This window comes from the organism of the source record quoted next, unplaced genomic scaffold (assembly GCF_019419815.1).
Source record: "Pyrus x bretschneideri cultivar Hongxiangsu unplaced genomic scaffold, Pyrus_bretschneideri_v1 Contig47, whole genome shotgun sequence".
Classification (NCBI taxonomy): Eukaryota; Viridiplantae; Streptophyta; class Magnoliopsida; order Rosales; family Rosaceae; genus Pyrus; species Pyrus x bretschneideri.
In genome coordinates, this window is record NW_025999784.1 from 1724356 (window position 1) to 1738563 (window position 14208).

Here is a 14208-nt window from a genome sequence, read left to right on the forward strand (position 1 = left end):
CATAACCCTCAAACTTGTCATATGGTCAGGTTTTATTTGGTCACTTGTTTATGTTTGTGGATGCCTTGTTGAAATTATCTGTGTCCCATGTGCTTCATCTTCTGCTGGTGAAACCAGAAATATAACCGTTGGATCATTTGCTAGCAATTAGTAGAGGGGGATGGGGGCTTCATCTCTATTCTCGCTTGCTGAAACTTTCCGCTCTTCAGGTAATCTCTCAGTTGAAAGCTTCTAATTAATTTTTTTTCATTTAGGTATTTTTTTTTTTATCGATTTATGTATTTTTTGTTCCAGTGAATTCGAAATGAAATCAGAAAAACGGATTTAGTAACAAATATATGAAATTTTTATTTGCGTGTCCTGTTTTTGATTTGTTTGGTTTGGAATTATATTATTTTTTGCTCTTTTTTGGCCTGGGCTTTTAGAGAATAAAGTTGCTTGCTGCTACCTTTGATTTTCCAGTGACGTTTGTGTAGCCTGCATTTAGTCATATAATGGATGGTGGTGTAAATTCAGTTCTTATAGACAATTTTTTTTTTAAAAAGATATCTGGGTTTCTTTTTGCTTCTTCTCTGTTAAATTACTCATCTGGAAGTTAATTTTGTTCAAAGACTAAGTATTGTTCTTCAATTAAAGATTTCTGGGTTTTTTTTGTTGCTTCTTTTCTGTTAAATTACTCATCTGGAAGTTAATTTTGTTCAAAGACTAAGTATTGTTCTTCAATTAATCTTACAAGAAAGCATATGGGAACATGGCACGCTAGGTGTCCGATGAAATGTGTCTGAGAATCCGTCAATATGATATATTATAATTTTGACCCTCCGCTTCAGCTCCGGCCTCAGGTGCGTGAAGGCGAAGTGGTCCTGGTCGACTGTCTCTTCCTCCACAGTTCTGGACGATGGTTCCGAAGCTCTGGCGATTCCGACTGAGAAAGAGGTCAATAACAAGAAGGTAATGGAATTCAGTGTTTTGTGTATTTAGACGTAGGCATTATACATTTTAATTGATGCACATACTTCTAGAGGCATACTTCAAGGCACAGAAATTACGTAGTTTGTAGTCCTGTTAATTTTGAATACTATTATGTATTTCAACATAATAGTGTTCCATTGCACAAAAAGAAAACAGAAAGGAATTGTACGAGTTTCTGATTTTCTTGCAGTTGAAGAGGATCCTGCTGATGCTGAACCTAAATTTAACCCTTTTACTGGATCTGGAAGACGCTTGGATGGGAAGCCTTTGAAATATAAGCCAGCACCAGCTTCTTCCTCAGGATCCAAAGACAAGAAACCTGCAGTCACCGATGGAAATGCACAACCTTCTACAGGATCTAGTTCACAAGCTACCAGTTGTCAGGCTCGGGGAAAACTTGTTTTCGGATCAAATGCCAGTCGCTCTCCAAAGGAGACAAAAAAAGGTACTCTTGCTTCTCTTGTTTCATGACTTCCATCAACTGACTTTGGAATTATTTTACAAACGTTGCCAGTTTGATGTGATGCTGATCGTAAATCACTCTTTATCTATTCAATTCTGCAGGAAGCTGCAAAAGAGACTAAGAAAGAGAAACAGCCGGAAGTGAAAGAAGACCTGAAATTCTAGCCTTTTATCAACTTTTAGTCAGGTTCAAATTTAGAATGCATTGGGGTAAAATAGCTAGGGGATAACGTTTTAGTCAGGTACAGATAGCAACTGTTTTTTTTGTTTTTGGTTATTTTTTCATCTAGGGGATAACTTTTTGTTGTTTATTGAAAGGAATATTAGAACACATCCACATCCTATTTTGTCAAATTGTTCTAAAGTGTCTGATGCTGATTTTAGAATTCTCCTGACTTTCAAGTTTATTGGTTGTACTTATTATTGATATAGTGAAAGATTGTTGTTGCTGTCCCGTGGACTTAGGCACGTATTGCCAAACCACGTTACTTCTTGGTGTTGATTTGTCTTGGTTATTTGTTTTCGATTTCCGGAGCTTGATCTGTTTTTACCATTCTTAAATGTGATATTCTCAACAACTGTTATATTTAGTACAGCCAATATGGTGCCGTTCAGGTGTTTTTGACTAATCTCTGCAGTTTTTGAATTCATCTGGGGTATTTGTGATTTTGAACGACACTAAAAATTTATGGGCTATAGGAACCGCTTGTTAAGAAAATGGGTCCAAATTCAGAGCTGTATTCTTCTTCCCTCAAAATAAGAAGAAAACGCTTCCTCAACTCCATATTTTGGCACCTCAGGTATATTTGCGTTCTAAAGCCTTTTACTTCTTCCGATTTCTTCAGAGCTATTATTTTACCCATATGTGATTTGTAAAGTGGAAGATTGGATTTCATATGTCCGAGTATTTAGGGTTTTGTACAATGCAAACTTGGGCTTATTGATCCAAATGGCTAGAACAATGTACTCAACAATTTCATATCCTCTTGGGCCAAGGAGAGTATATTACTTGCCAATAAGGAATATACTTCATATAATAGCAATGTGTTGATGTGTGGCATGCTTTAATTAGGGATGTTTATGTGTAGTAAGAAAGCCATAGAGAGAGAGAGAGAGAGAGAGAGAGAGAGAGAGAGAGAGAGAGAGAGAGAGAGAGAGAGAGAGAGAGAGAGAGAGAGAGAGCCGAGGACACACAAATGACACATGTAAAACATTTATTTCATTGCTTCGTTTTTTGTACAAAAAAACATTTATTGTTAACTAAGGAACCATTTTTATGGATTTATTGAAATATGTAAGAACTTGTTTCTATCCTAACACATTAATTTTGCTCAATAGGAATCCCATAACTGAAATTTTATAGAAATGGTGTAATTGGTCAATCTGAAATTTTGAATTTTAGCCGATGAATGAACTCTTACAAGCTTTCTACTGCATATACACATCTTTTTTGGTTGTTAGATTTTGTTTTTATTTCATTTTTTGGTAAATGCAATGGTTGGTTTTGCAAAGGACTGACCTTTATCTTTTGTAGTTTTACCTTTTTTGGTATCGAGTATTGGTTGGATTTATTTTGTAGATTGACAGGTATTTGTGCGTTATTTGTTTTCAATAATCAGTTTTCGTTATTTGTTTTAAATTTTATTATGGATAAGTGAACACAATTATGAGTATCAACCATTTATCCTCATTCATATTCAAATGTAATTTAATATCGATTTTGTAAGAGTTTTTTTGTCAATAATTTATGAATTTTTGTCAGTAAAACAATTTTCGAGCCGCATTTGGTCCGACGCTAATAATTTTTGTACTGCTGGATAATTATATTTTCTCATTGCGCAGAAAAAAAGTTTGCAGTGTGGGTTTTCTAAATTCAGTCACTTCATTCTCTAATCTCATAGATCTCCAAATTTAATCCGTTTAACCATGTCATTCTTTGTATCATTTTACCGTATTTATTTGAGTTCTGTATTTAAATGTTGTTGACTTTTATTACATGAAGAAAACTGCCATATCCATAGAAAATAAAATTTTGATTTGTGTAGCAATGCATTTGAACGCTACAATATTTTCTGTTTGGGTTTTTTTCCAACTTAATTTGTTTTAGATTTTTGATTTTGAATTTTCGGTTTAATGTATTTACAAAGGCCATGAACGATCTTTGATGGAAGTATTCCATTTTTTTTACTGATTCCCAGATATTTTTTTCAAGAGAATTAATTATCTGTTTGTCTCAGCTAACAGAGTAAATCTGGGGTTCTGTACACAACAAAATATGGAATTTAGCTAAGAAATTTCAACAAAACAAAGTTTAAACTTTTTGATATGGCAAAAAACAGATTCTCTTCTTTCTCAAAACCCTCAAATTTGTCATATGATCAGGGTTTATTTAGTCATTTGATTATGTCTGGGACAAGTATATATGTCCTCGGATGCCTTGTTGAAAATTTATGTACCCCATGTGCTTCATCTTCTGCTGGTTAAACCAGAAATATAGCCGTTGAATCCGTTGCTAGCAATTAGTAGATGATTAATTTCCTTTTTGTCGTAAATTATGGAACTTCCAGGAGCTTGAAGGGCTCTCAGATCCGATGAGGAAGGATGTTTCACAAGTTCGTAAGAAGATCAATGCGATTAACAAAGAGTTAAAGTCACTAGGACATACCTGCCAGAAGAAGGTAACACAACTTGGATTTTTACCACATTCAGATGTTAATGTTTACTGCTATGCATATGCAATTATGGATCAATTCGTGTCTGGTCGTGATGAATTTCGGGTTTGTAACTTGTCACAGGAAAAGGAATACAGAGATGCAGGCTTTCAATGAAAAGAACAGAGAAAAAGTGCAGCTTATCACAAAGCTAATGGAGGTTAGTTTGTTAAACAAATTTTTACTTGGCATAGCGGGGTTGCAATTTCATGGATGGGTTGAACTCAAACCAGTCTGGCCAGTTCGGAGTTAGAGTGAGCACGGTTGAGCCTGGTTTGACAAATTACCAATCCTACAAAATTTGGGCTTACCTCCGGTTAGGAGTTCAACCCATCCAACCTCTCAACCGATGCTAGTTATCACTCATTCTATTTCGATTCAGTAAAAGCGTACATAGTGCTTATATAATTCAACGTTTTGAGATTGTTTTGTTGTCGTGTAACATTTGATGCAGCTGGTGAGTGAAAGTGAGAAGACAAAGATGAAGAAGCTTGAGGAGCTGAGCAACAACATAGAATCATTAAAGTGAAGAAATAGCTGCCTATGTGGGTAACTGATGATCTGATTAGGTTTGTGTGATGATTTATTTAAGGTGAGTTTTTTTTATGTTTACATATATGGGTGGTGATTGGCATTTGGTGTAATTTCTAAGTTGGTTTGTTTCATTAATTAGTGCTTGGTAAAAACATTTGGCTGATTTAGGCAGGAAAATAACCTTTAAATTTAAACAGGTTTGTAGCTAAAAGCATCTGGCCTTGCATTTTTCTTCTCATTTTTCCATGTATCCAAACACATACTACCCTACTTCCTAGTTTAATGTGGGGTTCTTTGAATTTATTCCTATTCTTTGTTCTAACTTTTTATGGATTGCAAAGGCCATGATATTTATGTAATAATGTAAAGTTTTATGAGTGATTTTGGGACAAATGGAGTGTATTTTGTTCAATTTTTCTTCAGTACTTGGCTCTATACGGAACGATTGCATTTTCTACTCCTACCCCCACAACACCATGATCTTCTTCTCTCTTTTCATGGATTCTTGTGACTGTAACCTCCATTTGCTGAGATCTCTCCCGGTCTTCAAGAACACCATCAACCACGGTCCACTGTGAGAGTATCAAAAAAACCCACCATCCCCATTTTCCAAGTTTTCCCTTTACTCTCTCCAAATATTGAATCTTTCCGCTCTTCTGCTTGTTGGGGTTTTTTTGTTTTTTCATTTTTTTTGGGGAAAAAAGGTAAAGAAAAGGGTTTTTTTCTTTTTTTGTTGGGGGGTGGGGAGTTGATCAAGAGCTTGCATGGGTACGGATTGGATCAGGGGTAGAGAAGCTAGAGAGGGAGTTTGTGTTCAGGGAAATGGGTTGTATGTGGAGCTGACAACTGAGCTGCTTCTGAGATTGATGAAATTTCCAGCTTCCAAAGTGCTCCAAGGGCATGTCAATGGTTGCTGGGTTTGCATTTTAGCATTTCATAAGAATTCACCTTCTGATTTGACATGCATTCCCTCTATTCTTTCAGTCTCCACGTACCCTTTTCAGTCTGATGAATTTATTCTTATGTTGTCTCGCTGCTTTTGATGTTTTTCACGGTATTGTTCTTTTGGTTGGGGGTTGTCGCTATTTGTGTTTGTGTTTATGTTTGAGATGTACTAATTGCAGTATTACCCGATTACGGATGTCTACATTTTTTTGGACCTTTTACCCTTTTAAATTTCGCTCATTCCCTGACAGTTCCTGACCTAGCCACTGACAGAAGACAAACACGTATTTTGTTGGGGCTTCACTTGTTTGGTCTTTTCAAAGAAAGAAGAAAGGATTTTGCGATGTATTGGAATAGAGATACATGATATACTGATTCTCACATATTATAGTGCGTGGATTGATTATTAATGTTATATTCTAAAGTATAGATTGGATCTTCTACTCATAATATAACATGTGGATGTGTTCTAGTATGTTTCAATAATTTTTCTTGATGAAGAGCCTTTGGTTTGCTTTCTATTATGGCATAGAAGAGTACATTTTGCTCACGATCCTTAGTGGTCGTGAGCATTACTACTACATTAATTATGATTGGTTCAGTTTAGGTTTTGAGATATAAGTAGGAAGCAAATCTGATCATATTCATTGATAACAATTCATGTGGTGGTAGTGCTCATTAAAATGCACTTTGAGTGGAAAAGCTAGGGTTAGAAGACAACCATTTCACTGAATCTCTTGCAATCTTTAAAACCCAATGCAATTGTCGAATTTTCTGTACTGTGTCGATGTATCGGATTACATCGAATAATTGGGGTTAAACATTTTGCCCTTCAACTAACTTTGGAATTATATTACAAATGTTGCCAGTTTGATGTGATGCTGATCGTAAATCACTCTTTATCTATTCAATTGTGCAGGAAGCTGCAAAAGATATAGTCAGGTACAAATAGCAACTGGTTTTTTTTTTTTTGGTTATTTTTTCATGTACGGGATAACTTTTTGTTGTTTTTTGAAAGGAATATTAGAACACATCCACACCCTATTTTGTCAAATTGTTCTAAAGTGTCTGATGCTGATTTTAGAATTGTCCTGATTGTAGAACACATCCACATCCACATCCTATTTCATGTACAGGATGCACTTGAGTTTTTTTAGTTTATATTATGACCCTATACAAGGTGCTCGATGAAATAGCTCAACGAAGCTTTTTTAGTTTATATTATGACCCTATTATTTAAAATTCCTAGCTTCGCCACTGATTAGAACACAATGCAATTATCGAAAATTCTATACTTTATCAATGTATCGGATAACCAAATTAAACATTTTTAGCCATTCAAATATTAGTGCATCCTGTACATAGATGTAGTATAAAACCCCAAAAGGAAGCTTCTTGCAAATAACCCAACGGTTAGGTTTAGTCAAAGCAATGACCTCTTCCCTGAAATACAAGTGTAGGTTGAAGCATCTGAGGAGGGGAATTGACATCACTTTTTCAACTTTTGTCACCACTTTAATCATAATTCAAGCAGATTGAGCACGCTTAGTTAGCCGTTGCTCTACAAAAAATACAGCTTCACCTTAACACCAAAAAAGAAGCCAAAACAAATAAGGAGTGCTATTATGCCCACTTTATTGTCTAATTTTTTCACCCATTTTTTAACGAAAATTTTAGTAACAAGTTTATTCTATTGCAAAATTACATAGAAGGACATAAGTGTTTTTGTTTGGGAATTGAAGTGACGTAAGCGACACCGCCTCTCTCTATCTCTCCGGTGCACCACCGTCCTCACAACCCAACTCAAAACCAAGTGAAGGACCCAAGGTTTAAGTGCTGCTTCCCTTTGATTGAGCAAACATATTATGACATTCTTAGGATTTAAGGAATGATTCTTGGTATATACACAAATAGTGAGAAAATACAAATCATGTCCCTTCCTCCAGTCGGGCTAAACGGTAAGAACCCTAAAAAGTGCAAACAGAGTTATAGATTAGGCTTCAGTCTTTGTCTATCCTTCTTGCAATTTCGTAAATGCACGTGAATCAGTGAACAAATTAATAGATGAATTAGTTTAGAATATTGCAAGTATTTAAAATAAAAAAAGAATACCGCAAATATTAAATCATCCTCACCTGCATTGCCAATTGCCACTCTCTTGTCTCTTCCAATCCCTTTCATCAATTATGATATATGGATTTCCACGGCTAGACATAAGGATTTTCCACCAAAGACTAATCGGTGTGCAAAGACTGATTGGTGTGCAAAGACTTCCACAGGTAGCTAGCCATCTCATTCATGCATTCATAATATCTGCTCCTACAAGGCTTGCAAACTTGTAAATATCCAAGTAGTGACTACCAATCTACTAGCATGTGTGGTGTGAAATATAAGAACATATCCAAATCGGTTTTCGTAAGTAAGTTGATAAGTTGTGAATTGTGATGGAACAAGATGACCCTTAATTCAAAGTCTTTGCTGCGTATGGATTTCCACAACCCATCACAACCAAGTACCAGTTGTGTCGACAAGGGACCTGCAAACTTGTAAATGGGGTTGTGAACAACCGCCACTCATTTCAGTTGCCCTTTTTTCTTTTCTCCATCAGACGACTTTCGTTGTCAGCTCTCCGACCTACATCGATAAACATCTCACAAACAAAGCAAAGAAAATAAGAAGAAAATGGATCCAAATTTATGACTTTTACTTCTTCCGATTTCTTTAGAACTATTATTTTACCCATATGTGATTTGTAAAGTGGAAGATTGGATATCATATGTCTGAGTATTTAGGATTTTGTACCATGCAAACTTGAGCTTATTGATCCAAATGGCTAGAACAGTGTACTCAACCAATTTCATATCCTCTTGGGCTAAGGAGAGTATATTACTTGCCAATGAGAAATATACTTCATATAATAGCCATGTGATGATGTGTGGCATGCTTTAATTAGGGATATTTTTGTGTAGTAAGAAAGCCATAGAGGGAGAGTCACATTTTTGTTTTTTTTGGATTTGGTTAGTGTAGTGATTACGCAATGAAAGCCGAGGACAAACAAATGACACATGTAGTTGGGAATTTGTGAGTTACATGCAAAGCACATGGAAAGTAAGCTTTTGTAATGTGTCTAATGGCATAGTCAAAGAGTTGTCCACCTAATGTCTACTCTACAACGATCGTAGAGTAGATCTGTTTGTGTTGAGCATAACTATGATCAATTTAACATGAAATGAAGATAAATTGGGATTTTTTCATTTTTTTTTTTTTTTTTTTGGATTTTTGTTTTTGAATTTTTGGTTTATGTATTTTACAAAGGCCATGCACTCTGATGGAAGTAATTCCTTTTTTTTTAAAACTAATTTCCAGAATTTTTGTAAATCTGGGGTTCTGTGCACAACAAAATATGGAATTTCAACAACAAAGTTTAAACTTTTTGATATGGCCAAAAACAGATTCTTCTTCTTTCTCAAAACCCTCAAATTTGTCATATGGTCAGGTTTTATTTGGTCACTTGTTTATGTTTGCGACAAGAATATAAGTCCAAGGATGCCTTGTTGAAAGTATCTGTGTCCCATTTGTTTCATCTTCTGCTGGTTAATTAGTGTTTGGTAAAAACACTAGTGACAAGTTTAGTGTTTGGTAAAAACATTTGGCTGATTTAGGCAGGAAAAGACCCTTTAAGTTTAAACAGGTTTGTAACTAAAACCATCTGGCCTTGCATTTTCCTTCTGATTTTTCCATGTATCCAATGATATTTATGTAATAATGTAAAGTTTTATGAGGGATTTTGGGACAAATGAAGTGTATTTTGTTCATTTTTTCTTCAGTACTGCGCACTATATACGGAATGATTACATTTTCTACCCTTTCGTGGATTCTTCACCTAACATCAAAAAGTAATGAGTGCTATGATGTCCACAATGTTGTCTAATTTTTGACCCACTTTTTAATGAAGGTTTTAGTGACAAGTTTATTCTATTGCAAGACTACATGGAAGGACATAAGCAAAATATAAAGAAAGTGTTTTTATTTGGGAACTGAAGTGGATTTAAGGAACGATTCTTGGTATAGATGCAAATAATGGGAAAAAGGGAACGAATCACATCCCTTCCTCTTAGTTGATAATATAGCTAGTATTTAAAAAAAAAAATACCGCAAATATTAAGTCATGCTCACTTGCATTGCCAATTGCCACTCTCTTTTCTCTTCCAATCCCCTTCATCAATTATATTTATGAATTTCCACCGCTAGCTAATCGGTGTGCAAAGACTTCCACATGCAGACCCTTAATTCCAGTATACCAGCATGTGTGGTGTAAAATATAAAAACATATCCAAATCTGTTTTTCGTAAGCAAGTTGATAAGTTATGAATTGTGATGGAACATGAAGACCCTTAATTCAACAACCCATCACAATCAAGTACCAGCTATGTCGACAAGGGACCTGCACACTTGTAAAAGGGGTTGTGAACACCCACCACTCATTTCAGTTACCCTTTTTCTTTTCTCCATCCGACGACTTTTGTTTTCAGCTCTCCTGCTTACATCGATAATCTTTTCCTATAAATTCGATATCGTACTAATTTTAGTAGCTAAACATCACACCAACAAAGCAAAGAAAAATTGTGTGTAATAATGGATAGCCATTGTCACCTCAGTATTGCTCACTATTTGCTTCTTTTGCTTTTGGTCTCTTCCTGCATGCAGAGTACTACTAAACTCTATTTCTGTTTGGCTGGTGATGAAATTTCAAGCAGTGTGAAGACAGATTCATGCATTGACGAAGAAAGACAAGCGCTTCTCATCTTTAAACAGCATCTTGTTGATCATTCTGGTCGGCTTTCGTCTTGGGTGGGTCATGATTGCTGTCGATGGGAAGGTATTTCATGCAACAACAGCACTGGTCATGTCGTGAAGATGGACCTCCGGACTCCATATGACGATGAGGATGAAGAGTCGATAAATGCTTCTTTGGGAGGTAAGATAAATGCTTCTCTGTTGAGCTTGAAACATTTAAATTACCTGGACTTGAGCCTGAATTCGTTTGATAGCATTCAAATTCCTAAGTTCATTGGGGAGCTTAAAAGTTTGCAATATCTCAATCTCTCCCATGCGTCATTTAGAGGAGAGATTCCCTCTTCTCTTGGTAACCTGTCAAGCCTAAATTTTCTTGATCTCGGGTGGAATTTTGACTTATCTTCCAAAAATTTGAATTGGCTTTCTCACCTCACTTCCCTGAAATACATTAAGCTCAATGGCATTAACCTTAACAGCACAGGAGTCAGTTGGGCATATGATATTAACATGCTTCCTTCATTGTTAGAGTTACATTTATCTTCGTGCCGAATTGAAAGCATTCCACTCTCACTGCAGAGCATTAACTTCCTTCCACTTTCACTACAGAGGATTAACTTCACATCACTGTTGGTCCTTGATATGTCGCATAATGGCATTAAAAGTTCTTCATTTCCCGGCTGGTTTTTTAATCTTACCAACCTCGTAACACTTGATCTATCCGGGAATGATTTCGGGGATTCTTTTCCAAGTGAATTTTCAAACTTCAAATCTCTGCAAAACCTTGATTTATCTGATACAGGCTTAAAAGGTCAAATTCCTAAAGTCAGTGGAGATTTGTGCAAGCTAAAAGTCTTAAGTCTTTCAGGGAACAACTTTGATGGGGGGATTCAAGAGTTTTGGAGGAGTCTCTCAAATTGTCCAAGTAATACATTAGAGTCACTAGATTTGTCTTATTGCCAGCTTGAAAGCCAATTGCCGGTCTTTTTAGGAATGTTCAAAAGTTTGCAGAATCTCATCCTTGGAGCAAACAATTTGTGGGGCTCAATTCCAGATTCCATCGGAAACTTGTCATCCTTGAGAACACTAACCCTCAATTATAATAATCTGCGGGGCTCAATTCCAGATTCCATCGGAAACTTGTCGTCCTTGAGAACACTATACCTCTTTTTTAATACTCTGTCGGGCTCAATTCCAAATTCCATCGGAAACTTGTCGTCCTTGAGAATACTAGATCTCAGTTATAATAAGATGAACGGCTCAATTCCAGAAAGTATTGGACAACTCTGTGAGCTAGTTTCCCTACTTCTGGTTGGTAATTCATGGGAAGGCATTCTAACGGAAGCCCATTTCATAAATCTTACCAGATTACAAGATTTTGAAGTAGGAAACGTAGACCGACCCACGTCCCTCATTCTCGACGGGGCTTATGACAGGGTTCCTCCTTTCAAGCTCTTCAGAATTTATATCATAAATTGTCGGATAAGTCCTGGTTTTTGGGTATGGCTTCAAACTCAAACTGAACTGTCTGATGTTGCCCTTCTGGGTAATGGAATCTCGGATTCCATACCTGAGGAATGGTTGCTGAAGATATCTGCCCAACTCACCAATCTATACTTGTCTTACAACCACTTTCGTGGAAACTTTCCATCCCATTTGAAATTTCCAAATTTAACGACTATTGATTTGAGTCATAATCAGTTGGAGGGCCCTCTACCACTTTGGTGTTTCCCTAATGTCCTTTCCCTTTATCTAGAAGGTAATTTATTTTCTGGGCCAATCCCCTCAAATATTGACCAAATGATGCCCAAGTTGGAAGAATTGTTACTTGATGAGAATCATTTGAATGGCACTATTCCTCCCTCTATTTGTAAGATGCAGAAGTTAAAAATCCTGTCTCTAAGGAGCAATCAGTTTTCGGGAGAACTCCCTCATGCATGGAATATGGAGAGCATTATGGTGTTTTTAGATGTTGGTCAAAACAATCTGTCTGGTAAGATTCCCACTTCATTGGGGGTACTACGTTCCCTGGAAATTTTAAAGCTCAACGACAACAATTTTGGCAATGAAATTCCTGATGCCTTGCAAAATTGTTCAAGTTTGAGGAGTATTGATCTTGGAGACAACAAGTTATCTGGGAAAATACCTCTATGGATGGGAGGGTCAAACGTATCTAAGTTGTCTAGGCTACGATTACGGTCCAACTATTTTAGTGGATGTATTTCCCAGCAACTGTGCAATCTTCAAGGCCTTCACATCCTCGACCTTAGTCACAACAGCCTTTCAGGTACTATTCCAATGTGTTTGGATAACTTAACTTCGCTAGTCAATGATGATTCTTATGTACACAGTTATGATGGGTATGAGCAAGCCACACTGACACTAAAAGGAGAAGAACTTGTGTACAACACAACTCTATATCTTGTAAAGAGCATTGATCTTTCATCAAATAATTTACAAGGTGAAATCCCTGAAGAAATAAGCAGCCTCATTATGTTGGGCACCTTGAATTTGTCCATGAATCAATTAATTGGAAAGATCCCTTCCAAGGTCGGAAACTTGCATTGGCTCGAAACTCTTGATCTCTCACACAACCACCTTTCGGGACAAATTCCTCAAAGCTTGTCATCTTTAACCTCTTTGTCCCACCTGGACTTGTCTTACAACAACTTGTCTGGAAGAATTCCTACTGGAAACCAGCTTCAAACGCTAAATTTTTCGTCCATTTATGTGGGCAATCAATGGCTATGTGGCGTTCCTCTGTCAACTAAGTGCCCTGAAGATGACACTTTTATTGCTAAGGATGCAAAGGACGAGACTGAAGATGGAAGGGAAAAGTTGTGGCTTTATGTCAGCGTGGTACTTGGCTTTATCGTAGGCTTTTGGGGCGTTTGCGGCACGTTGATCTTAAAGACATCGTGGAGGTATGCCTATTTTCAATTCTTCGAGGACATCAAAGATAAGGTAGCACTTGTAATTGCATTGAAAATGGCTCGTTTCAAAAGATTTTTATTTTGAAGTTGGATTGTGCTAATATATAATGTGATGTTTTTTTCTTTTACTTTGTGTTTTGGTACTTGCAACTTATGTATTAAATAAAAGAATGTTTCAGTAAGTGTTCCCACAAACAATTATGTAACGGTTATCCATTTAATACAAGAATTCTATCTAGTTTGTACTTATCAATCGCATAATACAATCTACCTATGTAATGTTGCAATTTAACAAAATAACATTACGAACTAGATAAGCACACGTGTGTATTCTTCTCTTTTACACTTGAATGTCGTCCAACTCGGCGAGTGGTAGTCCACCTCTACCGCCTTCTCGATGCTGCCAAAACCATACAAAAATGGGAGGAAGAATTGGTGGTTCGATATCGTCGAGGGCTTTCTGGGATTCCTGTTCCTTGCAGAGAGAGAGGTGGGAGAATTCGATGGCGTCTTCCGGGTTCCTGTCCCTTGCCGAGAGAGAGATGGGAGAGGTATTTTGGCGTCTGTTGCAGAGAGAGATTAGGGGGTGGGTCTAGGGTTTGCACAGAGGGTGGGTGGGCGATTCAATTGAGGGGCTAGGGCTAGAGGGATGGGGGCTCCATCTCTATTCTCGCTTGCTGAAACTTTCCGCTCTTCAGGTAATCTCTCAGTTGAAAGCTTCTAATTATTTTTTTTCATTTGGGTATTTTTTTTTCTTTGGATTTATGTATTTTTTATGAAACAAATTGATGAAATCAGAAAAACGGATTTAGTAAACAAATTGATGAAATTTTTATTTGCGTGCCCTGTTTTTGATT

General features: G+C 36.6%; 2 protein-coding genes across 13 annotated transcripts in view; both read left to right on the top strand.

Annotated features, from left to right (window-relative positions):
* The window catches only part of LOC125469902 (receptor-like protein EIX2), a 39854-nt gene that overhangs the window by 4573 nt on the left and 21073 nt on the right, over positions 1-14208 (top strand). For 2 of the 12 annotated variants that reach the window (XM_048568048.1, XM_048568047.1), the window contains exon 2: positions 12808-14049. In XM_048568048.1, coding sequence (XP_048424005.1) covers positions 12808-13436 — 629 coding nt within the window. In that variant the 3' untranslated portion in view covers positions 13437-14049. Of the gene's footprint in view, positions 1-29; positions 210-736; positions 952-1162; positions 1418-1536; positions 1923-12807; positions 14050-14208 lie in introns of those variants that run through there. The other 10 variants (XM_048568049.1, XM_048568052.1, XM_048568050.1 and 7 more) reach the window with 10 other exon arrangements.
* On the top strand, positions 10260-11820 carry LOC125469909 (receptor-like protein EIX2). The gene is made up of 2 exons (XM_048568076.1): positions 10260-10602; positions 11786-11820. The coding sequence occupies exons 1-2, from the start codon at positions 10260-10262 to the stop codon at positions 11803-11805; spliced, it is 363 nt and encodes a 120-aa protein (XP_048424033.1). The 3' UTR covers positions 11806-11820.

What these genes read in the sequence shown, in the direction of transcription:
- LOC125469909 (XM_048568076.1), top strand. Translation starts at nt 10,260, where the DNA reads ATGGATAGCCATTGTCACCTCAGTATTGCTCACTATTTGCTTCTTTTG. An exon ending in GATAAATGCTTCTTTGGGAG is followed by an intron (nt 10,603 to 11,785) that starts GTAAGATAAATG and finishes AAATCTTACCAG; the next exon opens with ATTACAAGATTTTGAAGTAG.